Source organism: Artemia sp. Qi Xiang Cuo, chromosome 20 (assembly GCF_049724085.1).
Source record: "Artemia sp. Qi Xiang Cuo chromosome 20, ASM4972408v1, whole genome shotgun sequence".
Lineage (NCBI taxonomy): Eukaryota > Metazoa > Arthropoda > Branchiopoda > Anostraca > Artemiidae > Artemia > Artemia sp. Qi Xiang Cuo.
Genome location: NC_142813.1, coordinates 30,926,971 through 30,954,177, shown reverse-complemented (window position 1 = coordinate 30,954,177; position 27,207 = coordinate 30,926,971). Strand labels below are relative to the sequence as shown.

Here is a 27,207-nt window from a genome sequence, read left to right as displayed (position 1 = left end):
CTGTTAAGATGGCTAATCCGCTTTACATTCTAACCAAAGATGACTCTTTCTTATTTGCTTTTTCAAGATATTGCCGCTATTTTATATATAATATATATAATATAACTTTGTATTCTTATAAATGTGTTTGGGTTATAGTGAAGTAATTCTACGCGAAACAAAGATGTCACTCAGTATAGAATTTATATTAATTGCGTTGCTTCCATAAATGATACGAACCTTTTTTTTAAATTTCAGTCTTTGTATTTTGATAATTGCAATATCCTATTTTTCCTTATGAAAAAAGAAATACTTAAGAAGTTGACCTCTTCAAAATGTAGTTGTCTGTACTTTTTGCTATTCTTAGTGTAAAAAATACAAGGTGAGTTCGTAAAGCGTAAGAGATTACTGATCATTAGTAAGGGAATATCTCTTCCCCTTTTATTCAAATTTTGGATACGCTCCTACACCTATCCGGAGATTATAGAATCACTACCGTCAGACAGAACGCAGGTCAGTCACATATGTTATTGTCTGTAAATTCGAAGGCTAATCTTCACTCATTTGTGGATTTCCTGGAGTTGACAAAACATCTATATTCTGGGTTTCTCTTTCTCCTGTCCTTGAGTTACACCAGCAGTACTGACTGGACTGGGTCAATCACAGCCGTTGTTGTCGCTCATATTGTTTAAATCATGAAAGAAAAGTGTTCGTATTTCTGTAACTGTTGCACTTCTTCTTTTTTTTTTTGCTATGTGAATTCATAAAAGAGCTAGTGAAATCTAAAAATTAGTAGGCGAAAGTCTCAATAATGTCTGGAAATTCTTGGCACAAGTTATCATTCCTAGGATTTCTTATTCAATTACATGGCCCAGATGAAAATTTCTAACCTTTCTACTAAATTTTATATGTGAATAATGGGTAATCTACCTGATTTAGTGCCAATGCTTCTGGGGCTGTGGGGATCCTGTCTACCCGGAAGGTGTACTTATAAAATCTTTCGACTGTTCTGAACACATTTTCTATAGCAAAATCCGATACCACGGGGGACTCTGGGGGTACCCAGGATCGAAGACGGGATTTAAAAAATGTGGATATGCAATTAAGCAGGGCATAGCTATAAAAATCAATTAGTTAGTTTCTGTGATAAGAATGAATTAAGAATTTTATTATCATTTTCGCTGTTTTGGAAGGGGATGATTTTTACAGTACTAACAATTTAATATTTTTACAATTTAATTTTGACAATGTTTGCAATTTAATTTTGACAATGGGGGTGCTAGGGAGGGGGTGAGGTGACTTTAAATTTTACATTCCAGGGAAGAAGCTAGTAGGCCTCTAATTACTTTTGGCTCTTTAAAAGTAAAACTTGAACTTTCAATTTCTAATCGGGCCACCACCTCCTAAATTTCTACGAAGACACCTTCTAGACGAAGTGGCCAGGGAAAACGGAACAATTCTATTTGTAGGTATGGTAAACAGTATGATTCAACCCTTATTGCTTGTAATGTAATTTACACCTTGGTAAATTCTGAGGTCACACATTGAGAAAAAACGATCTGGCTGTTGGCTTTTTACTGTCAAATCAGTTCCCCAAATTCCGGGATTTAATTATTGCAAATTAAACTACGAATTGCGAGAAAATACAATTTAAATTAAATAAAATTAAATTACAAAAAAAAAAATACAAATTAAAAAATTAATTATCACCAATTTAGATACAAAAGGAGCTTTAAAACATTTCCGTAAGATAGAAATTTTTCAACGTTTTTTTAAGGGAATTTTTAAAATAAAAAATGCGCCTCAAGTGATTTAAGGCTTATTTGTGAAAACCTACTTGAAAATTTATTTGCGCCCAGTTTTTTCACACCCTGAGCTTATTTAAGCTTTAATTTAGGATTTTTCTTTTTTTCGTTAACCAGTGGGAAAATAAAAACATAGAAAAGTTTTTAAAGAAATGTTTCAATACCACATTAATTCCACTAGAACCTAAAGAAAAAAATGTTCAATTACTTCACGAAAACAATAATTCCCTACCTTTTCTACATAAACTGCGTTGTTATTTCAATGTTACTGAACTGTGAGCGATTTAGTTTGCAAACGTTTCACTAGATCCATTTAGCTTCTTGCGCTTATCTGCGTGAGCGACTCCTTACCTAATATAGTGAGCCCACCTCCACGCACTCCAGTTTTACAGCCCTACTCTGACTCATCCCATTTTAGAAGAAGCTCTTCGAGCCGTTTGTAGTTGGCTAAGCTATTTGCGTATTGTGTTCTATCTTCTTCTTCTCTTTCTTTCTTCTTTTCTTTATTATATAATCTATTCTGATTTGATTAATTTTTGTATTGTTTTGTCTATTATTTGCTTACCTCAAAAGCTCATTTTTTTTTTATTTTTTTTTTTTTTATTATTTTACTTGGATGTTAGATATGAAGCCATAAACGGCAGAAGGGCTAGAAGAACAAGACCAGCAACAAGAAGACATAGACGGTTCTGAAGTATCAGCCAGTGCAGCTAATCCATCTAGCTACATGTATGAACTAGTTGGAATAGTTGTTCATAGTGGCCAAGCCAACGCTGGCCATTACTACTCATTCATCAAAGAAAGGAGGTAAAGTCAGTGATATAAATTAAGCCGTGTCTTCACTATGGCTCTTTTCAGGCAATGTCGCCCTGTGTTGATTATAAAATCTTGTAAATAATTACTAAGCAATCTAAAGTTTTCACTGACTGTTTTTAGGCCTAACAAGTTCTGACAGATAATGTTGGAAAAAGTATAGCCAAGACAAGCCTCATAAGACATTGATAATAAGACATTGTAAAATACCTTAGAACAGGATGAACTGTAATAATAAAAGCAATCCTTTTACAATACATTTACAAAGCGGTCGCTTAATAGCGCCACTATATAGCCAGCAAATTTTTCTATAAATCCGTGACTGTTTTTAATTTTTGTTTCGATTCAACTGTTAGTGCAGTGTTGTCACTTGCAGACTTAGGTCGTGTCTTCATTGTGGGTTTTTCAGGCAGAGTCGCCCGTTCTATTTTACTTTTTCAGGCAGCCACAGTCTTCATTAGTACTTTTTAAGGCTCAAAAAGGCAAATCAGACGCATTTGAAGTGGCTTTTTTCAGAAAAGTAGTTTTTGTTGATTTAAAATTTGCTTTTACACGGCTGACTTGGCTGAAATAGCCATAATGAAGACAGGGCTTTAAAGACTAATTCTGCCTGTCTATTTGTCTGAAGCTTGTGAAACTTCGGCTATACTTGCTTAACTCCCATCCATACCTTGCTTAGCACATGCGTAACGTGAGCATCGGAATTGGTTGCTAATTCCAAATTCAATCAAAATTTAATGTTAAACTTATAAGCAAAAAAAATACATAATTTATTCGAAATTAGCCATTTACACAGGTAAAAGGAGGAGCTACCCCACCAAAAGGTAGAATTTGCTATAGAATCAGAATTCTTGCTAAGAAATGATTTCTATGGTTGATTTGGCTATTAAATTGCTTTTGATAGAATGTAAAAAAATTATTTTCTGAGTTGTTATTTTGTAGATTTGAATTGTTATGGTGGGATATAATCTTTTTTCTTTCTCAATTTCAATCAATGGCCCGATTTAATAGTGGCCAAATGGATTGCACTTTATACAGACATTTGGTAGGATCTAAATTGCACATTTTTTTTAGGGTGACAAAGGGGTCTCTTAATAAGTTAAAGCTCGTCGGTTTCAGTTTCACTGATGATAGACTTTTATAATGGATTCCTATTGTTAATGTCTAGCCATTATATGCTTTTCTAAGCAGAGAGAGATTCTGGGACTAAGGGACTAAGACCCGTTCATTCCTAGCCCATGAAACGGGTTGTTTCATAAACGATTTGTGAATCTGGATGATCTCAGAAACAAAATACCTCCATAAAGAATGTTTTACCGAGATACAGCCTTTGGCATAATGCTAATTTAGTCCTCCACTGGATCAAGCTTACTAACAGGTTATATTAAATCCATGACTGTCTTAAAATCATCTTTTGCTTAATAATTCCCTATTGGTAAAAATGAATAGTGGAAGGACATGGAATGAATTTGAAATAATTATAATAGGTAATTATAACATGTTCACGTGGCCACAGGTGGCAGAGGCCATGTGGAATGTTGCCTTGTCGTCTGTATTTCATTAACTTGGCCTCTTGTAAACTTCGTCTATAAAATTTTACAAATGGGTTGCATTCCTAGATGTGTTGTATTGTCCCTTTGGTAGTATTAAACTTTGCAAGTTAGGCAAAAGGTACTTAAACAGGTACTAAAAAAATTGCTGAAAATATTGGTATTTAAACAATTTACTAAAAATTTTGGCTTTTAAGCATTAATTAAGGTTTTCGAAGAGGAAATATTCATAGGATTAGAGTATCAGAGTTTATTCAACAGTAAATCCACAACAGGGACACTTTAACCTAGTCTCCCCCATAAGGCTCCATGGCCAGGAAGGAACAATAGGAACACAATATTAAAATAAATATACAAACAAAAAGGAAAATCCAATCTCCCACCGTAAAATACCCCAAAATCACAAGCTGTGCAGGGAAGTAGTGCATGATTTCAAACCTTACAACCAGACTTAACGAAACAAAACCCTGTCATTATTCTTTTTGATAGGTGTGGAAAGGATCAGGTCCTTTTTTAACTAGGTTGGTTGGGAGGTTGGTAGGAGAGGCGCTTATTGTCTTACCCTTCATCCTGAAATCCTCGTTCATCTACTATTCTAAAATATTTATGCCAAAATTAGCTTACATTTATTGTTATAGGATACAAGGCATGATTATTCTCTTTTATAGGTGTGGAAAGGATCAGGTCCTTTTTTAACTAGGTTGGTAGGAGAGGTGCTTATTGTCTTATCCTTCATCCTGAAATCCTTGTTCATCTACTATTCTAAAAAACTTATGCCAAAATTAGCTTACATTTATTGCTATAGGATACAAGGCATGATTATTCTCTTTTATAGGTATGGAAAGGATCAGGTCCTTTTTTAACTAGGCTGGTAGGAGAGGTGCTTATTGTCTTACCCTTCATCCTGAAATCCTCGTTCATCTACTATTCTAAAATATTTATGCCAAAATTAGCTTACATTTATTGCTATAGGATACAAGGCATGATTATTCTCTTTTATAGGTGTGGAAAGGATCAGGTCCTTTTTTAACTAGGCTGGTAGGAGAGGCGCTTATTGTCTTACCCTTCATCCTGAAATCCTCGTTCATCTACTATTCTAAAAAATTTATGCCAAAATTAGCTTACATTTATTGTTATAGGATACAAGGCATGATTATTCTCTTTTATAGGTATGGAAAAGATCAGGTCCTTTTTTAACTAGGTTGGTTGGGAGGTTGGTAGGAGAGGTGCTTATTGTCTTATACTTAATCCTGAAATCCTCGTTCATCTACTATTCTAAAAAATTTATGCCAAGATTAGCTTACATTTATTGTTATAGGATACAAGGCATGATTATTCTCTTTTGTAGGTATGGAAAAGATCAGGTTCTTTTCCAACTATGTTGGTTGGGAGGTTGGTAGGAGAGGCGCTTATTGTCTTACCCTTCATCCTGAAATCCAAGTTCATCTACTAATTTAAAATATTTATGCCAAAATTAGCTTACATTTATTTCTATAGGATACAAGGCATGATTATTCTCTTTTATAGGTGTGGAAAGGATCAGGTCCTTTTTTTACTAGGTTGGTAGGAGAGTTGCTTATTGTCTTATCCTTCATCCTGAAATCCTCGTTCATCTTCTATTCTAAAATATTTATGCCAAAATTAGCTTACATTTATTGCTATAGGATACAAGGCATGATTATTCTCTTTTATAGGTGTGGAAAGGATCAGGTCCCTTTTTAACTAGGTTGGTTGGGAGGTTGGTAGGAGAGGTGCTTATTGTATTACCCTTCATCCTGAAATCCTCGTTCATCTACTATTTTAAAATATTTATGACAAAATTAGCTTACATTTATTGCTATAGGATACAAGGCATGATTATTCTCTTTTATAGGTTTGGAAAGGATCAGGTCCTTTTTTAACTAGGTTGGTTGGGAGGTTGGTAGGAGAGGCGCTTATTGTCTTATCCTTCATCCTGAAATCCTCGTTCATCTACTTTTCTAAAATATTTATGCCAAAATTAGCTTACATTTGTTGCTATACGATACAAGGCAAGATTTGCTTTTCAAAAATAACTAAATATAATACAGTAAGGTTAGAATATCTGCAAGGATGTATTTATGGGAGGGGATAAAGGGTTTGACCCCCCCCCCCCGAAAATTTTGTTCGGCTTGTAAAAACGTAATGAAAATGCATAAAATACATTTTGATGCGTTTTTTAAATTTTTATTTTTTCTGCTGGCTCCGAATCCTGAAATTTTTTACCTACATTTAGTTTTTTTCTGGGTTGGGGGGTGATTTAGGACTTGGTTTACTGTCGGATCTGTGACGTAATGCGATTGATAGATGAAATGCTCATAAGCCAAATAGAATCCTAAAAATGAAATTGGAGCACCTTCAAAAATAAGAATCATTGCTGGTTTTGATAGAGCTATGCCAATCATCTAGTAGAAAAATATCATCTTGGGGGGGGGGGGTCAAACGAGTTTTGCCAATTTTAATATGGGCTTAGTCGAATTGGCTTCAAAGGTTATATTAAGAATTCAAGGTAAAAACTATGTGCTTATATTTTTGTATATAACCCTTGCTTTTTTGGAAAGAGCCTTAGGACCGTGTGAATGGTTCATAAAGGTCTGTGTGATATTTAAAGTAGTAAATATTTTTTGATAACGTTTTTTATAGGTCTACAAGTCCGTATGTTGGGTCTAAAAGTAAATGGTATAAGTTCAACGACACATCAGTTGAGGAAGTTGAAATGACGGATCAAGCCTTGGAAGCTGAAGCTTTTGGTGGAACTTACAAGGCCAAACAAAATCACGGTATTTTTTCTTCTTTTTTCTGAGGGTTTCATTTAGAGGTAATGTGCATAATAATGAATCGTTAAGTCTAATATAATTATTGATTTCTGATTAATGACCTTCTTTTTTCTTTCTTTTTTTTGCAAGATTTGCTCTTTATTAAGCTGACATTCCTAAAGTCGTGTTTACAAATTTGCCTTATAGATCGAATAGTTTTATGAGAGAAAATTCAGAACTAATTTTGCAAGGAGTATTATGTATAATATGTATTATGGATTATTTTCAGTATTAAAATCGTTAATTGTGCAAGGAGGCATGGGGATGGTGTATTTAACCCCCCCCCTCTCCTGAAAAAAAAGAAATGCTACCTGCTGTCAGAGGAAATGCGCATAATACTGAATCTTTAAATTTGATTTAGTTGCCGATTTCTAATTCATGATGTTTTGGTTTCTTAATATAAAATTTCTTTTTATTAAATTTAGGAGGCACAGGCTTCCCACATCGTGTTACAACTAATCTTTTCTAATCACCTTGACAATTGTGGTGATTAATATGAATTTAGGCAACTCAATATAAATTATTGAATTCTGTTATACAAATTGTTGTTGTAATTTTTCTGCCGCAATGTGTAGCGTTTAATGCAGAGCTTTCAAGAAGATGTTTCAATTAGAGGCAATTTGCATACTACTGAATTGTTAAATTTAATTTAATTGAGTAATTCCAATTAATGTCCTTTTTTTACAGAATTTGTTCCTTATTAAGCTGCCATTCCTAAAATCTGACTTATACACTTGCCTTGCGGGTCGAATAATTTTATGAGAGAAAATCCAGATTTGACTGTACAAGGGGGGATGGGGACGCTTTATTTAGATCCTCCGTCTCTCAAAAAAAAGAAAATGTTACCATATTTGTTTAATTACGATATTCTAATCAATGGTGTTCTTTTTTTTAACCAATAACTATCGAAAAAAAGATACCAAATTTAGTATCACCACGGAAAATACCGTTATCAGATGAATTTGGCAACGAAGAATAATTTGTATTTTATTTTATCCGTAAAGTCTGATCGAAATGCGTAAATGAATAAGAAATATCTGGACGTGAATTTAGTATCGTTATAGAGTGAATTCATAAGTGAATTTATTATTGGAATCGCACATGCATAGTGAGCAAACACATGAATGTCAAATTTAGTATTGGTACGAGAAGCATTATCGGCAAATTTAGAAATGAAGAGTAATATTCAAATTATTAAATCCGCTAATTATCAAAAAACTAATTATCAAATTAGTAAATGTGATTGAAATAGATAATTGAAGGGGAAATATCGTTTTGACGCAAATTTAGTACCGTTATCGAGTGCATTCATCATGAACGCGTAGCAAACGAAGACGTAAACAGCAAATTTAGTGTTGTTATCAGGTGAATTGAGGAACTGTTTTCATTTAATAAGTCTATCAAGTTGACATGTTTCGGTTAAGGTGTGATCAAACGAATATATGTGGCAACTTTACTATAGCAACCAATAATTAGAACCCAAGTCCTAAAATTGGTCTCAATCAGAAACCGTTATCGCTGTCTAAATTCACAAAGTACAAAAATTTTCAAACAGGGGTCTTTATTCTACAAAGTTCAGGAAAGGTCTGACCATTTCATACGAAAAACATTCATTCAAAACGAAACTAGCTTATATTTTGGCTCTCCACCAAAACAGGTAATTAGCCTTTTTCAAATCGCACACTTACGAACTACAATGTCAGAAAATAAAAATCACAACGTGAAAATAAGAAAAGAAAAATGATAAACCATCACATCCCTTCCCCCTTAGACACGGTTTCATGATTTCTTCTTTCGAGGCCTCATTTATGACGAGAAAAGAGGAAGGGCCACTTTGAGCACTATTTACAAGAGAGGCACCACTTTGGCTTCAATATATCGCAGGTGGTCCTTGAAAGTGTCACTGAAGATCACAATATCGTCGATGTAGCAGCGACAGGATTTCAAATCTCTGAGAACACGATCCATGAGCTTTTGGAATCGCCCACTTGCTCCTTGAGTCCCGAATGGCATTACGAGAAACTCGTATAGACCATTTGGTGTCACAAATGTTGTCTTGTATATACTATTAGGGTGCATTTTTGTCTGCCAATATCCTCGGGTTAAGTCTAGCTTGCTGATAAATTTACCCGTTCCCGTTCCCTCAAGGATCTCATCAGTGCGAGGTAATAAGTAACATTTCTGCCTTCAAATTTTATTTAGTTCCCGATAGTCGGCACAGAACCGCACTGTCCCATCTATATTTGGTACTAGTACCATCGGTCACGCATAATCACTTTCTAGCGGTCTTATAATTCCTTCTTGCAGCATCTTAGCCACTTCGGTTTCTACCAGGTGTCGTTTTGCTGCTGGAACTCGATAGGGTTTTTCCGCACCGATGGGTTACTGCCTGTACTGATCTTATGCATAATGAGATAAGTTTTCCCAGGTTTTTTAATTTTAATATGAAGTCAGATCTTAAACGATTAGTACGAAATTATTATATTTTGGTCACCGTTATTGTCATTGAAGTGACCCGTTCCTGTGCAACTAAGCATGTAAGTTCAATAAATCTATTGTCTTTTTATCTGTGTTTATTTCATTTATATGTCTGCGTCTAGTCCAATAATAGGTAATTAGTTCGTAAGTCTCCAAGGTAAATGCTCCCAAAGGAATCTGATCTCCAGATACCCGAGAAGAAGAGGCCACGTTTTTTCATCCCTGCAAACACCAAAAGTTGTCATCGCCACAGCTTAGAAGAATGTTTCTAACCCCTGCTAGCCTATAAGTATTCGCGTCTCTAAAGCAAGATCTAATTGTGCCGGGGAAACAAAGCTCTGAGACGTCAAAATTTATAGTTCAATGATTCTTAATTCCTCATAACTTTTGATGGATTAAATTAAATGAAATAATTCAAAGATATTCAAAATCAGCATTAAAATACAATTCGATTAATATATATATTAGAGAAATTACGGCATCCGGTTCAAATGTAAGAAATAAGAAATAGGGAAATAAACCTATGCCATTCATATCTGACTTATTGAGAAAACCGGGTTTTGTTTTTGATTAATAAGAATACGTTTGATTCAAATACTAATTTTTCTATCACAACCCATAATAACAACAATCTATTATCGCTACAAAGGGCGCGTGTCGGAAATTGGAGAAAAACTTGCGAACTAGTTAGGCTGTTTGAAATCTGTAATTTAAATTAAATTGTTGGAAAGATACAGACATATAAGTAAAGTGATTAGGCCTATTACCACTAGTCTACCACAGCAAACCCCTTACATCTCATAGGAGATAATAGACTACCCCAAAATAGGTAAATTCAAATTTTAAGTTTATATAAACGCAAAAAAAAAAAAATGGACGACCTAAACGAGTTATTAATAGTACAAAAGTTAGTCGCAAAAAATATAGAGATCGCAAAATCTATACCAGAGTACAATGGTCAGTCAGATATTGACGAATTTAATATCCAATTGACCCAGTTTGTACAATTAACAAAAACAGACGTTGGAGCATTAAAAGACATGCTGCTTCTACGATTAAGAGGCCAGGCATTAACCTTTCTAAAACAGGTCGAACATACCATAGTCAATGACGCCAACTTGCCAATAAATACCGTTGATGACTTGTTAAAAGAATTCAAAGAGATATTGATAGAAACCAGTTCTATAGATTAATGAAAACACGAAGTAGTAAGCTTTAATGTTTCGCAGAATATAAGGGACTATCTTGATAACATAAGCATTTCCGTAGAAGCAAAATACGGAAGTGGTTCGGGGCAACTGTATGAAAAAGTCACTAAATACCTTTTTGCAAGGGCTACCCCCAAAACTATATAGAGCAATAATATCCAAAAATATTCAGACGTTGGATCTTGCAGTCCAAGAAGTAGAGCGATTAATTGAAGTTGATAAAATGGCTTCTAATCATGGTAATGCAAAAATAAATAGGCTAGACAACTCAAACACGAGCCTAATCTTCAAGGGCAATAAGGCAACCCCCAATTTCTTTTCAAGGGATAATTCCCCAGTAGCAAAAAGAAATAAAAAGCCAGAACCTGCTAGGCAGAAAACAGTACGTTTTCAGCCCATTAACCCTACAATAATAAGGTGCCATAATTGCAATCGTGCTGGCCACATAGCGAGAGAGTGCCACTATGTCCCGAATCCTATACCAAGAAATGCTGTCGGTAATACGCAAAATTACGGCAACCATTTGTTCGAAAGAACAAATTTTAGCACCGGTCGTGCAATAGGCTATAGCCAGGGGGGATTGCGCCAATCAGTACCTTATAACGCGTACCAACCAAATTTGTATAGCCCTCTCCCCAACAGGCAAATTAATTATCGGTTTGAAAACCTAAATACTCGCCAAGGCGAGAATGCAATACAAAAATCATGAAAATTTGCTGATGAGAAATGAAAATTTTACAAGCCAACGGCACTGGCAGTCAGCGCCAGCAAACGGCACTGACACGAGACATCCACGTTACCACAATAATACTTGGAGAAGACAGACTGACGTAAATCATTCAAATATGCCTACGGAACCTAATACGCCTGAATATCTATTAAGAGAACCTATACAGGAAATAAATCACCAGGGAAACGTTTTGGGCCCCTCAGAAACATAAATTGGACCCAGAGGGTGCCAGGAATATTTAATAGGTCCAAGACAATACTAGTGCCTTCTTGTAATGATATTAATAACAAGCTACCTATATTTAATGATTTTTGTGTAGAAAACGTATACTTTACGGCCTTAGTTGACAGCGGAGCTACTGTAAATATCATAAACTCTTGCGTATTTAATATGTTGCCTCTGCACATTAGGCGACAAAGGGACCCTAATAATCCCAATTTAACAAGTTTTACAGGTCATAAATTAAATGTAAAAGGGTCAATTTGCTTAAACGTAAAAGAGATACCTGAACCTTCATGACAAATTTTATTATATGTGATAATCTCCCATATGAAGCTATTATAGGGGCAAATTTCCTAAGGTCTAATGGAATACTATTAGACGTAGCCAACAAGAAGCTTGTATACCCAGCTAAGATAGGGGAAAAAATTTTTACCTTAAAAAATCGTCACAAATGCTAAAAATATAACATTCGACTACACCCACGTCTTAACGTTATAATGGCGAATTATTTTGAACATCATGTCTGACAAACACAAGGCCTGATTAGAAACTTGATCAATTAACCAGGGAAATATTGCAGAATGAATTATATTTAAATAATAACAGCATTGAAGCTGCAAAAATAAAAATAAGAAATATGCAACGGTGCAGATCAAATGAAGTTAAAAAAATAGCGGAATTATGGAAGAACATAATAAAACCTAACGTGACGCCACAAGATGCTGCAATGGCGCAGAATAGTGCCACCATGAATCTAATAAACAATGTAAATGAAGAAAAATATTACGGATTTGCGATAAGGAAAACAGAAATCCCTCCCAAAACGATGCAAAAATTGAAATATACCAGTTGATCGAACCAGTAATTAGCAAATCAGAGATATGATTTGCGACACCGTCTGAAATACCTGAAAATCTGTTATGAGAGGAACAGATTACACCTTATGACAAAGGGGGGGGTTTTATTTGGGTAACCAATAACCATGAAAACGAGACAATTACAATTAAAAAAGGGAATTGTTTAGTCCAAATCCAAGTTTTAACATAAAATGATTTAAATAGAAGGGAAACTTTTAAAATAAACCTAGTTAACGGTATTAAAACCTCAAATAACGAATATCCTCTGACTAAATCGAAATTTTTAAACAAATTTAAAAATGGATCATATTACGCATATGGAACTTAAGAAAAAATTATGCGAATTATTATGGAAATTTAAGGATGTATTTTCTGAATCTTAAGATTATATCGGGCTGATACAATTTTACGGAAATTAAATTTTAATGACCGGTAATCCTGTTGCGATACAAAAATACTATGTGGCATATAAGCACAAAGAGTGGTTACAAAATAAAATCCACGAATTAGAAAGAAATGAAATTATACGCCCAATTATAAGTCTGTATAGTGCACCAGTGATCTTAATACCAAAAAAGAATGGAGATCCTAGACTCGTAGTAGATTATAGGGCTCTCAACAAACAAGTAGTTAGCGATAAATTTCCTCTACCAAGAATAGACGAAATTCTTAACTCAATTTCAAGCAAAAACAAAATTTTTACTTCTTTGGACCTTACCCAAGGCTACCACCAAGTGAAAATAGCCGAAAAGGATTTCCATAAAACTGCATTTTCAGCATCCGAATATGGATCTTATGAATACTTAAAGGTACCATTTGGGCTTAAAACAAGTTCAAGCGCGTTATGTAGACCCCTATTGCACCTGTTAAGAGGATTAAAGAATTTAATTCATTTTGTTGATGATATTATATGCGTGGGGGAAAACACTGAGCAACACTTAGCAACTTTAGCTGAGGTGTTCGAGAAGTTCAGGCAAGGAAATTTAAAATGCCGGCCCGAGAAAGTAAATTTATTTCAATCCAAAATTAAATTTTTAGGAGTACTAGTAACACAGGGAAAGATATCCCCAGACCCTGATAAAATAAAATGTGTTGTAAACCTCGAGCCCCCCAGAACAAAAAAATAATTAAGAAAAATCTTAGAACCTACAGGCTACTTTAGAAACGCAATTATAGAAACGCAATTTGTACTCACTTATTCCAAAATTGAGAAACCACTCATGGAACTAACCAACGGAAAATTCCACAATATTACTTTGTCCCAGGAACCTCAAACTTTCCTAGACCGTCTCAAAAAGGCACTCACTTCTGAAACAATTTTGTCACTCCCTGATTTTAAAAACGGAAGATTTGTGGTTACCACTGATGCTAGTTCAAAAGTAATAGGCGCTATCCTTTCACAAATAATCCCAGAAGGAAACCCTAACCCTCTACAGGGAACACCCAAACAAATAGAAAAAGTTATATGCTATTCAAGTAAAACTTTATCAAAAGGCGAAATCAGTTATTCCGCCACAAACTTAGAATTACTATCTATTATCTACCACTTGGACAAATTTAGGCATTATTTAATTGGTAGAAAATTTATACTACGGTCAGACCATAAGAGTTTGCAGTATCTGCGCACATTTAAAAACCCCACGGGCATTCTGGCTAAATGGATTATGAAAATACAAGACCTAGATTATGAATTTGAACATTTAAAGGGAAAACAAAACACAGTTTGCGAGTTTTAGAGTAGATATCCAGAAAATAGTCCGTCGGAAACTGAAGAAAATGAAGTTAATGCTATTAATGCTAAAAGCAAACATGGATGTAAGAAAAACAAAGTCAAAGACGCAGTAAAAGAAAATAAGATTAACTATTGTCCCTTGTCTTTGGAAAATATAAAAAGAAAGCAAAAAAAGGACGAAGTGTGTGTAGCACTAATTGATTATTTTGTGAATGATAAGGCGTTACCGGATAAATTCAAAACTCTTAGAAAGGAGATAGATAATTTTTACTACGACCTTGATGATGAAATGCTGTGTAGAATTGTGACTGCTGAGACAAATAGAAACCAAACCTCGATAATACCGGTGTTACCACAAAACTTGATAGGGCTTGCATTTGAATATTTTCATTCGGACACAGGTGGACATTTAGGAGTTATGAAAACATTCCATAAATTAAAACAATATTTTTACGTACAATCGGTACTGATAAAACTCAAAGAATTGGTAAGTACATGTGAAGAATGTAATTTGAGAAAAATTCCCCCAGCCTATCCGAATTCTCCAATGGGAAGGGTCCCGGTAGCAATTTACCCCTTCGATATTATCTCATTTGACCTATACGGGACAAGTGGAGGCTTACCTGTTTCTAGCAGAGGCCATACTTGTATTCTTTCGGTTATAGATTATTTTTCCGGATTTACTTTTGCAAAAGCATTAAAAAATCAAGGTGCTTATGCCACAAGTAAGGCATTAGCAAAATTATTTTTACAATTTGGCATTCCTAATAAAATTTTGAGTAACGACGGTAGTAATTTTGTTGCAAAAGTAAAAAAAGATTAAATAAATTACATTAACATAGATAAAATAGTGACAGCGCCGTACCATCCACAAGCTAATGGCAAAATATAAAATAGTAATAAATTACTCTTTAATTTTCTAATTTTTTACACAAAATAAAATAAGAGTGACTGGGATAAATTCTTACCCTATTTAACAAACGTAATCAACACTACTTATTCCGAAACAACCAGAGACAATCCATTTTATTTACTTTTTGGTCGAGATTTTAGAATCCAGTATGATGAAATTATTGAATCTCGGCAGTATTATAACGACTCAGAAGATTATAAACAAGAATTCATAAATAGGATGAGGAAAACTTATAAAATAGTTAGGCAAGAGTTGGAAAAATGTAAAATAAACCAAGAACTAAGAAACCAACCCAAAGTTAAGGGGAACATAGATTTCAAATTAGGAGACTTAGTTTACCTAAAGAACGAGGCAAAAACGGAAGGAAAAAAACTCTCCAACAAATATTCTGGACCGTACAGAATAGTCAAAAAGTACGATAATGAATATACCTTTAAAATGGAAAACTCCGATAGTGGAAGAACTTACAAGGCGCATGTTAGCCGAATAAAAAGAGCCAAATTTCCAGAGAGATGGGTGTCACATCCCTCTTCTACTGATTCGTCAGATTCGGAAAATGAGCCCCCTAGCTCAATATTGGCAGAGCTAAAACCTTTCAATTTTAAACAAGATTATTTTGAAAATGACAGTGATGAACAAAACTTTGAAGAATTTTTAGCAATGGAAAATTTAGTTGTTCCTAAGAAAAAATCCCTAATACCAGGATTTTTTCCTGAAATAAAAACGCCAAAAAATCCAAAAAGTTATTCATCAGCAGGCACAAGAAATTTAGATTATACAATATATCCAAAAACCCAGTTCTTACTCCATATAATTTCGACCCCATGTCCCCCCAAAATATTTACAGACGATATGGTTTCCCCCGCAAAACCGATAGAAAGGCCCCTGTCTTTACAGGAAGAATTAAACAGAGCCGTAGAAACCCCCGGTATTACTGTAAAGAAAACTCCTACCAAAGATTTAACTAAAACAAACCTGCGAGAAGCTATGGATTTAATAAAATTTCCCATAAAAACGAGTCAAAGTACACTGCCCGGGAATAAAACTCCAAAGGATGACCAGCAAGGTCAATATCATGATATAACTGTATCCAAGGCCAAACCTAAACAGTGGACTTCATGGAGAGAAACTCTAGTGCAAAAAATGCCCCATCCCCCTGAGGACATGGCCTTCAAACAATGGAGGAACCCCGCAAAAACTATTGATTCCTCCCTAAGCTCTCAAGAATCTTTCAAATCTCCCGAGTTGAAAACTCAAAACGAGGACTTAGGGAATAAACCTTCTACTTCCAGGGGAGTAGAAATTTGCGACGGGATGGCAGGTGATACCTCAAAAAGTGCCACCTCTAAGAATTCTAATCTGGATTCCTCGTCAACCAGTTCCGAAGAGTCTGAAGTCGAACCAGACCAAATAGTAGCTAAAGAAATAAGGAAATCAAGGCCGACCTCAGCAGCCGCACACGGGAAAAAAATTAAAGTAAAAGGGCAAGAATTTTTGAAAAAACAATACAAAAAGTTTAACCTTATTTCGCTAGACAAACCGAAAAAGAGAAAACCGCAAGAAACAGAGGAGAAAATAACGACACAGTCAGGAAGAACGGTTAAAAAACCTGACAGATGAAAATATCCCTAATTAATGTAAAGACAAATTTCAAATATGTTAAATTTAACACCATAATAAATTTAAAAATGTGCAAGTAAAGTTAACCAAGGCAATATTAATGAAAAAAAAATAATACAAGTGATCTCAAAACATTGTTGATCAGAGAGAAATGTGGGAATAGAAAATAAACAAAGGTAGGAAGCTAGTGGTCTACTGAAAACGACAACTGGCGTTGGACCACTTCTTGTGGGAAGCCGGGGGAGGAACAAACGCCCATTTTTTGTTTTTTGATATTTTCTTTAAACGACCGTAGGAAGGGATATTTATCAGTCCTTCAAGTGTAAGAAATTAGTATTTTTATGCCAATCAGGGCCAATCAAAACAATACTTAAAGGTTGAATTGAAACTTCTGTGAGTTAGTTCAGTTTTCGTTTCTGGATCTGAATGCTTTGAAAGAGAAACAGAGAGTTTACTTTCTTATAGCTCCGAGGTAAAAAAAAGAGAGAAAAGCTTTTAATTTCATTATATTATATCAATGACGTTTGCTGTCGTACAGCTCTGTGTTAAACATTACTTCCAAAGAGAAACAAAGACATTAATGTCTTTAGCTCCTTGGCGAAAAAAAAACAACTTAATTTCATTAGTTTATATCCACGACGTATACAATAACAGAGAGATCACTGTTCTATAGTTCTGTGACAAAAATGTTCTTTAATTTCATTGGTTTATCTATGACATATCTTGTGCTCTAATTATTGTGGCATATTTTCGCAAGTCAGTAGATCTATATCTTACCTATACTAACTCAGGTCTCCCTCATATTTTCTATGAAAAATCGACCCATTTCCTAACCAAGATGGATATTATCCAAAACAAGAAATTATCAGTAAGGAAGCGTCTAATTAGATGAAATATTTTATCTTAGTGCAGATTATAATTATTTTATTTTATATGATATAAATATATCATATTTATTTACTTAGTTCTGAAGGATTTGATCAACCAATAGCCTTCTAAAAAGATATTGATGCCAGTTGTTCATTACGCTTTTATTCTTTGCCAAGCATCAACTGGAATCTACGCGGGCAAGCTTGGAATCCTGCATCTAATGACCTTATTCGAAAGTCGAATATGAGGCACCAATGTTGACTTGCAATTACGGAAAAATCCTAAGAATAAGAAGACGAAAACCAAGGGAAGAACACGGGGAAACAGCTGAAATGCTGACGTTAAACCCGGAAACCCATGAGAACGTCTAAGCCTAGAAATAGGGAGGACATTAGAAGACGAATGGGTAGAGAGGTCTCCACTCGTCCTTGTTATGTCTTGTTCCCCCATTGTAGTATCGTTTGCGTAAAACCGTGCGGTTATGACGCTGCACATGCGTTTCTTAAACAGCACGGACTTGCGTGAACAATGCAGGCATGAAAATATTGTAAAAGTGGACCTCAAACTTAATAATGTAGGGTAAATAATGTTTATTTAATATCGATATTTCCGTTCTTAAAACAAATTTGAAGACATTTCTGTTTTAGATTTTCATTGTGAGTACTAATATTAGTGTATTTATTTAATTCTGTCTCATAGCTTAGAAATTAATGTACCCAATTAATACGTGACTTATTTGTACTATGAGTGTTTACTTTAAAGAACGTGTGATTCTGCCTCGCTATTTTTATTACAGGAATTAAATGGCAAATTGGTTATTGATCATTACAATGAGCTGCCCAGTACAGATATGACCCAGTAGCATCTATTTTCATCATATCTCAACCAACGAAGAGTACTCACCATAACTCCAGGCAGTTTTCATCCCAGCTTCGTCTACGAAAACAACAGTTACCTTCGATCGTCGTTTCTTCGACTATGAACCATACTACGTATCAGGTATCGTATCAGGTAACGTTATATTCGAACCTCAGTATCAAGTACTTTAACGAACTATATAATCACAGAAACCCATCGGTCTGTACAAGATATAAATACGTAGATATCGCCTTTGATACTCACTATGGACCCCAGAATAATTTGACAGTATAGTGATGATATTTGAAGCTAAATGATATTTAACGATATTTGAAGTTAAATGAATTTTAAATTTGAAGATATTTGAAGCCGAAATTAAAGACAATTTGAAGTTCAATTCTGAGAACCCCATCGATCAGCACACGATAAACGATATATGAAGTTAAATGATACTTAAAAAAATTTTAAGGTTTGAATCCAAAATTAAACACAATTTAAAATTCAATTCTGAGAACAACATCGATGAATACAATATGAACGATATTTAACGACATTTGAAGTTGAATGATATTTAAAGATGTTTGAAGTTGAACTTAAATATAATATATTAAAAGAGTCACCATAGTAAGACGACAACCTGTCTCAAAAGGCACAAATGAACAGTTTTACGCGAGAATACATGTGCCTCAAAAATCCTAAAAATGATATGCTGACAAGAAAAACACCAGCACCTGAAGTGGGAAGAATCATTTCCCAGTTGACTATTAGAACGATATTTAACGGTCATTTACCAGTTGATTATTAGGGAGAACTTGTCATGTAAAGACAACTAGACTCGAACTCTTCCACGAAGAAACTATATCGTAAATGCTTCGAAATTGTTGCCAAGACAAAAAGAGTGAAGGACAATTATTTACAACAGAAGGGTGTAGTAAAATAAGGACACGAAAGGTGATGAATAGATGTGAATCTACATGTGTTACTTCCTGATAACTTAGAAAATTCAAAAATCCTAATAGTGAAAGTGTTTTAATGTCATAAATGAATATGATGAACCAAATATTGTATATTATAAAACATTTATGTATGTACCACAAGTGGAGTTAGGTGTAATAATATCATGTTATTCACTTAACGTTGTTTAGATAGTATGTAGTACGTCTTATAAACAGCAATAAAAAATGTAAAAATGGAATAGCCCCAACTTTTTTGGAAATATAAAAGTTATCAGTGCTAGATATAGAAAAAAAAATCCTTAGCATACTATCTAAACTACAACCAAAAGTAATCTTGGTCCGATAGATGAAATTTGAATAGGGATTTGGAATAAAATAAAAAATTAAAAATTTTTAAGCACTTCTAATGAGCATTTACTAATGACGGGACGTCATTAATTAATGGGGAGGGTGATGTGTACCGATATATTTAAAATATAAGATTCTTTCCTTCTAAAGATGATTCGGGCAGAAATTAAACGTCCCCTAATTGAGTTCAAATACCGCTTCCTAGAGTCTAAAAATTTTAATCAGCAAAAAGATAAATTGCATTCTAGCTTCAGTCGAACAACGACGCTAGTCGTTCGAATTTCGCTAAGATAATTAGGAGCAAGAAAAATGCTATGTACGATATTTCTAAGGAAGTTTAAATGGCAAAAAACCGTGTGAATGCTTGAATCATAGAAATATTTAAAAAAGATTACTGGATGAAAGATTTACATCCTTGGTCCTCTTGGGCCAATGGTGGGCAGTCCTTACAGTGCAGGATGAAGGAACCGCGTTTTGGAGTGGGGTAACTGTGTTTTTTATTTTTAATATGAAGTCAGATCTTAAACGATTAGTACGAAATTATTATATTTTGGTCACCGTTATTGTCATTGAAGTGACCCGTTGCTGTGCAACTAAGCATGTAAGTTCAATAAATCTATTGTCTTTTTTATCTGTGTTTATTTCATTTATATGTCTGCGTCTAGTCCAATAATAGGTAACTAGTTCGTAAGTCTCCAAGGTAAATGCTCCCAAAGGAATCTGATCTCCAGATAGCCCGAGAAGAAGAGGCCACGTTTTTTCATCCCTGCAAACACCAAAAAGTTGTCATCGCCACAGCTTAGAAGAATGTTTCTAACCCCTGCTAGCCTATAAGTATTCGCGTCTCTGAAGCAAGATCTAATTGTGCCAGGGAAACAAAGCTCTGAGACGTCAAAATTTATAGTTCAATAATTCTTAATTTCTCGTAACTTTTAATGGATTAAATTAAATGAAATAATTCAAAAAGATTCAATATCAGCATTAAAATACAATTCGATTAATATGTATATAAGAGAAATTACAGCATCCGGTTCGAGCATAAGAAATAAGAAATAGGGAAATAAACCTATGCCATTCATACCTGACTTATTGAGAAAACCGGGTTTTGTTTTGATTAATAAGAATACGTTTGATTCAAATACTAATTTTTCTATCACAACCCATAACAAACAACAATCCATTATCGCTACACCATCACATCCCTTCCCCCATCCCTTTATTATAGTAGAATAATTCTATTTGCAATAAATGCTAACGTTAATTTTATACGCATAACGCGTGCCTGGTGTTATGCTTACAGGCTGTGAAAGAAAAAAAAAATCATCCTTCTTCTTAACACACAAAAAAAAAATTCTAAATGTCCAAAACGAGAAAACAAAAATGAAGTTGCCTACGCTATTACCACTAAACATCTAAACATCTAAATAAGCAAAATATGAAATGAAACAACAATAATAAATAAAGTTTTAACACTAAAGGAGAAGGTGAATTCTTGGAAAAAAGATAAGTTCCAATTGTGTGTTTGTTTACTAGTAACGTTTTCAGTTCACAATCTTATTTTTTGTACTCTATAGCTTTTTTAAGATATTTTATAGTCTAGGTGTTTGGTAAATTTATATTTCATAGTATTTTTTTTAACTTGCTTCTTTCTTTTATCTTTTCTGCACTCTTTTTCAAGTCTCTTAGGTATTTATGTACATTTTGTTGTTATTTTTTTGGTTCCAGCAAGTGGTTTCCCAGAGACCAGACAAAGATATTGGAATGCTTATATGCTATTGTATGATCGCGTTGACGAGTCCGTGGGAAAATCAAGAGCTGTGACAACTCCTAGAAGAACTATTAACAGAGCGAAATCATTAAGGAATCCAACGGGGTAAATTCTCTTAAGTTTCTATTTAGTAATTTGAAGTGCTTGACCTGATGTTCTTTCTAGTGTTCTAACGCAGAGATAGTTATAACTCTTTGCCATCAGTTTGAGTAATCTTGGAGCTCTGTAGCATTTCATTGTTTCTACATTTCATTGAGTGGAACTGACCTTGGGTATTCCTTTATTTGAGGTGATGCCTTCCTCGAGGGTGTTTCCAGTCCAAATGTGTCAAATGACTAAAGTAAAAAATATTATGGTGGGTGTTTTCTCTAATCTCTGGTAAAATCTCAAGTTTCTTTTTAGTAATTTAAAGTGCTTGACCGTATGCTTCTTCTAGTGGTTTAACGCAGAGAGAGTTGCGATTCTTTGTCTTAAATCTAAGCAATCGTGTGCCTGCGTTAATCATTGAGTGGAAACCTAGGGTATTCCTTAATATTAGGTGAGGCCTTTCTAAAGGGTCCTCTACGCTATGTGGACTGCACTATGTGACCAGACCACCGCATAGTTCATACAGCAAGCAGTCAAAAAAATAATTAATTTCTTTATATGTTTGGGGGGGGGGGGGGCTTGATAGCATGGGGAATAATAATTTAATTCTCTTTTTCGCTTCATTTTTCTAATTCTTATTTTATTCTGTAATGGTTAATGGAAAAGTGTTTTCTGGTTAAAATACCTATATTACATTCAGGCCTGTATAAGGGGAAGGGGGACCTCTGATAATCCCCCTTCCCAAAAAATGTAGATTTCTTTATGTTACTAACTAGCCAAAGAACCTGGTGGGCAATAGGGGTAAGAAAGAAGAACAAAAAAAAATTAAACATGTATTTTACGTATTAATACGTATTAAAAAAATACGTATTTTCTTCTCGTCTGCGCTTTTTTTCAGAATCCTTCTGGTTGGATTTTTTTGTAGACTTGCTCCAACTCCCTGTAGGATTCGACACATATTCCCTATTGATTAAAGGAAAAAATGTAGTTGATGTTATGTTGTGTTCTCCTCGGAGCGCGGTAGCCACTATGTCAAAATTAAAATCACTAAAATCTTGAGAAGAATCACAAAATAAGCCATCTTCCTGCCCCTTTCCCATTGACACTGCTGGTCTTGACACTGCTCCACTCTGTAGGACTCAAATGAAGTCCTTGGGACCGTACCACCCCTGGATTGGTCCTTAATAATTGAGAGTTAATCGTTATATCCTCTGTATCGTAGTATGACAGTCCTAAATGACAACACTAATTATATATTTCATAATTGATGTGCTAACACGCACCAAAACTGGTTTACATGAATTGTATTAGCCCCAGATTGTAAATCTGGGGCTAATATTGCATAAATATTTCCAGAATTAAAACACGTTAAATATGTGCTTTATAAGTGATGGGAATGTAAAAACTTGTTGAAATTATAATCATCCAAGGAATATCAACCTGTATTACTGGGGGAGGGATATTAGCCTAGAAGTTTGGCTACTGAGAAGTAAATATGTTACGAAAACAATTCGTACTTCAGAATATGCAGAAAAATTGTAGTTAACACATTTTGAAGACGCTCCTGCTAAACTTTACCCCCCTCCCCAATGCGCAAATATATAGCCATAACCATATATTTCCAATGCATTTTGCCATGTGTCACTCTTGTTTCAGCCCTTGTACCCGTAAATTGAATCAACGCTGACGAAATCAAAAACAGAAAAACACATGGGAAGCCCTAAGTAAGGTCTTGTACCTGTATCATCCACCATAGTCCCCCCATTTCGAACAAATAGAAAAACTGTATCTATCTTGACTAATTCTTGATACTTTAGGCTTTCGTTATTTATGATTAAATTAGCTTACCTGTCGTACTTTGCTGCGATATTAAAAGAAAGGAAATTCAATCAAAATCCCTCCCAAAATTCTCCCTTGTAGAAAACTCCCCCTCCAAAGGAAATTCCCCTGGAGGAACTTTCCACAGGAACTTCTCCCCCGCAGAAAATCCCCTCTATCCCTAACGATTGCATTTTTAAATTTAAAATTATTTGAAAATTTTCCCTCGAAAATTCCCCCTGTGAACCATTCTTCTCCCATAAAATTACCCTTCATTGGGAAATCGAGTCCCCAATAAAAAGTTAAGACAGTCAAAATTGACCAAAAGACAACCAGCCCCCCCCCATGCCCCCTTTCCTAAATGAATCAGATCAAAAAATTTGAAATACCTATTTTGTTCAAAACATTCCGAAGGTCAAATAATTATGCCTCTAGGGTTGACACACCTCCCCCAGCCTCCATGGGCGCCCATAAGCTGAATTCCAGGGGGAGGGGGCAAACCTCATCTAATTGGCACTTTTAATGCTATATAATAGAAATCTCAGAACAAAAATATAAAAATAAGGCAGCATCATTCAGCCAGGGGGGGGGGGCGGGAGCCCAATATCACAAGAACAGAAGATGATATTAAGCTTAAACTTTCAGAGCATGTTGAGGAAGGTGTGAAAAAGTGGTCGGAAGGCAACCAGTCTCACTCCTATTCTATTTTTAGCTGCCCTCCCTCCAAAGATATCAAAATTCTCTGATCAAATTTTCGGAATAGCCATTTTGTTAAAAATAGTCGATTAAGTTTAATAACTGTATCCCCAGGGATGATACAGCAAGTAATGTAAGTTATATAAGTTGCCCATTGTTTATATGCAAGGTGAGTTATTGGGGAAGGTGGAATTTGGTATCCTTTGTCTCCAAAAAGGCAAAGAATATTAAGGTAAAACTTTTCAAAATGTTGAGGGGGATGTCAAACAAAATCAAAACATACTATATGCAAGAGGACTTTCAAAAGGACACAACAGCAATATCAAAGGAACGGGCTAAGGTTGTTAAGTTGAAACTTTAAAGACATTTTGAAAAAGTATAAGTTCAAATAGGGATAAAATCCTTTTAATAGACAGTGTTTCACAAACATGGATAGAAATTCACAAAAATACCAGATATTTCTGTCACATATGCAGTGACCGTCATCAGAAGTAAAACTGTTATCGTCATGGAAAGGCAGTGTGGTCTCCGAAATTATCTATGTTGAAAAAGGAACAAATTACTGATCTGAAGTCGCAGAATAACTTTCCTATATCAAAAGATAATACGTACGCATATAAAAAATGATGTTCGATTTCCACCAAAATTGATTTTTATGATTTCTGAGCTTGCTGTTTAAAAATCTTAGACTAATAGGGCAATACAAACCTTCAAAATTAAAAAAGTCAATTTTGTCCCAAAAATATTGAATAAGTCGTCCCTTCTTTTTTTAAGTGCTCGTACTTCCTAGTTAACCATGTGAGGTTATACAGTGGGTAGCTGAAGCTAGTATTTCTCTAAGGTACTTCTACAACCAGAGTTCACTCCGTTTTCAAACATCACAAAAGAGCATACCCTGTTTTGCCATATGGTATTTTTCAGAAAACTTTTTTTTTGGGGGGGGGGGAGGGGGAGGTACGGAGAAACTACAATTTGTGTTCGGGAGCAGGGTACAAAACATTTTCTCTTGTAGTCCTCAGTATACACAAAATTTTATTCTTCTTTTTATGCCTGCCATCTGACCGACCCCTTGGTTAGTATTTATATATGTTTTATTATATTCTATATAGATAAATAGATAGATAGATAATTTATTCAGGCGCTAGGCCATGCACAAACATTACAATGATTACATAAGACAACAGCCAGCATACACTTAAATAAATGCTATACTTACTTACTTGTGGCGGGAATCAGGCGTTTCCACCTCGCCCGGCATCGATGATCTTGGAGACCTTCTTGGACCACGTTGAGCGATCTTCTGCCAGCTGCTCTGCAAAAGCAAGCCACTGAGTTGACCATCTGTGTCCGAACTTTCTGAATCCCCCGATAGGTTCAAGGTCTGATTTGGCCAGGTTCCACCAATATTTCCTCTGTCCTCCTTGACGTCTCTTCCAGGAGCTAATAGGCTCGACTAGAAGTATTTGGCGAGGCAAGTATTCTGGCGGCTTCCGTAAAACATGGCCCAACCATTTCAAACGGCGTTCTTTAATAGTGAGCGCAACATCTCTCTGAATATTGCACATTCTACGTAGATCCGCGCTGGAGATACGGTCACGCAGCTGTATTCTGAGAATTCTTCGCAGACAGGTATGCTCAAACACCTTCAGCGTATTCTCATGCTGTAGTTTTAACGACCATGTTTCGCATCCGTAAAGGAGAACGGTGCGGACTAGTGCCATGTAGATTCGCACTTTCGTTCGGACACTGACTTCGCGGCGATTCCATAAGGGTTTCCGAAGGGAGGCAAAGACTGTCTGTGCTTTCTGTATTCTCTGTTGGATATCAGCGTCGGAGGATCCGTCAATACATATTTGGGAGCCTAAGTATGTAAAACAGTTGACTTTTTCCAGCTGAACTTGATTGACAGTTAGTGTGAATGATCCTGTGTCGTGGTTAATAGCCATGAATTTCGTTTTCTCTGTGCTGACTTTCAAGCCGATCAGGTCTGCCCAGGCCACCACGTTGTCAAGCATGAGCTTCTGCGGGGTCTGACAGGAGGCCAACATCATCCGCGTAATCGAGGTCAGTCAGTGAAAGATTCTTTCCGATCTGAACTCCTGGATAGGACGACAGTGCATTTTCAAGCACCCAATCGACGCAATAATTGAACAGAGTCGGAGAGAGGACACACCCTTGTTTTACTCCGAACTCAACCAGGAATTATTCAGTTTCTTCACCATAGACTCGAACTCGGCTCACTGACGCGTCATAGTATGCCTTCATCAGTTCAACAAACTTCAGTGGCATTCTGTCATTCTCTAGGATCTTCCAAAGTTTCTGGCGAGTGACAGAGTCGAAGGTGGCAATGAAGTCCAGGAACATCAAGATCAGGGGTAGATTTTACCTTTCAAACTGCTGGATAATGAGGTGAAAAACAAAGATATTATCAGTACAGCCTCTACCTGGCCGAAAGCCGGCTTGATTTCCTCGGGTTCTTTCCTCCCTTGCCCCTTTGAAGCGGTTCAAGAGTATGATCCCGAATATTTTGACCGCAATGTCTATAAGACTTATTCCGCGGTAATTTTTGCATTCGGTTTTATCTCCTTTCTTATAGAAAGGGAGAATGACTGAAGTCTTCCAATCTTTTTGGAAAGAATTGATCCTCCACGCTTATTCAAGAATACCATGGAGCTGATCAGCGGTGACCTCAGAGCATTGTTTGTAGCCATCCGGGGGGAGGCCATTTTCGCCTGGGGCTTTGTGGTTCTTCAGGGTCTTGATCGCTTTTAGTATTTCGGCTCGGATCGGTGTATCCAGCTCGACGTCGTAGGGTTCTTTAGAAACGGCAGGTGGAAAAGAATCAGGAGCGGATGATGGGGATGGGTTTAGGAGGATCTGAAAGGGATCCTTCCATCTTGCTAAGCGCTCCTTCTGACAACTGATGATTTTTCCTGATCTGTCTTTGACTATTTCTGAGACACCAGCTTTTTTGCCAACGGACTCTTTCGGGATCCGGTAAAGCTTGCGGGTATCATGTGATCGTGCTGCTTTCTCTAACGACACGGTAGCATCTTCCCACATTT

General features: G+C 35.6%; 1 protein-coding gene across 2 annotated transcripts in view; it reads left to right on the top strand.

Annotated features, from left to right (window-relative positions):
* The first annotated feature begins 2,397 nt into the window (after positions 1–2,397).
* LOC148940087 (ubiquitin carboxyl-terminal hydrolase 24-like) overlaps positions 2,398–27,207 on the top strand; it is a 36,730-nt gene continuing 11,920 nt past the window's right edge. For both annotated transcript variants that reach the window (XM_089106303.1, XM_089106302.1), the window contains exons 1-3: positions 2,398–2,591; positions 6,809–6,945; positions 21,499–21,646. In XM_089106303.1, coding sequence (XP_088962429.1) covers positions 2,512–2,591; positions 6,809–6,945; positions 21,499–21,646 — 365 coding nt within the window. In that variant the 5' untranslated portion in view covers positions 2,398–2,511. The remainder of the gene's footprint in view (positions 2,592–6,808; positions 6,946–21,498; positions 21,647–27,207) is intronic.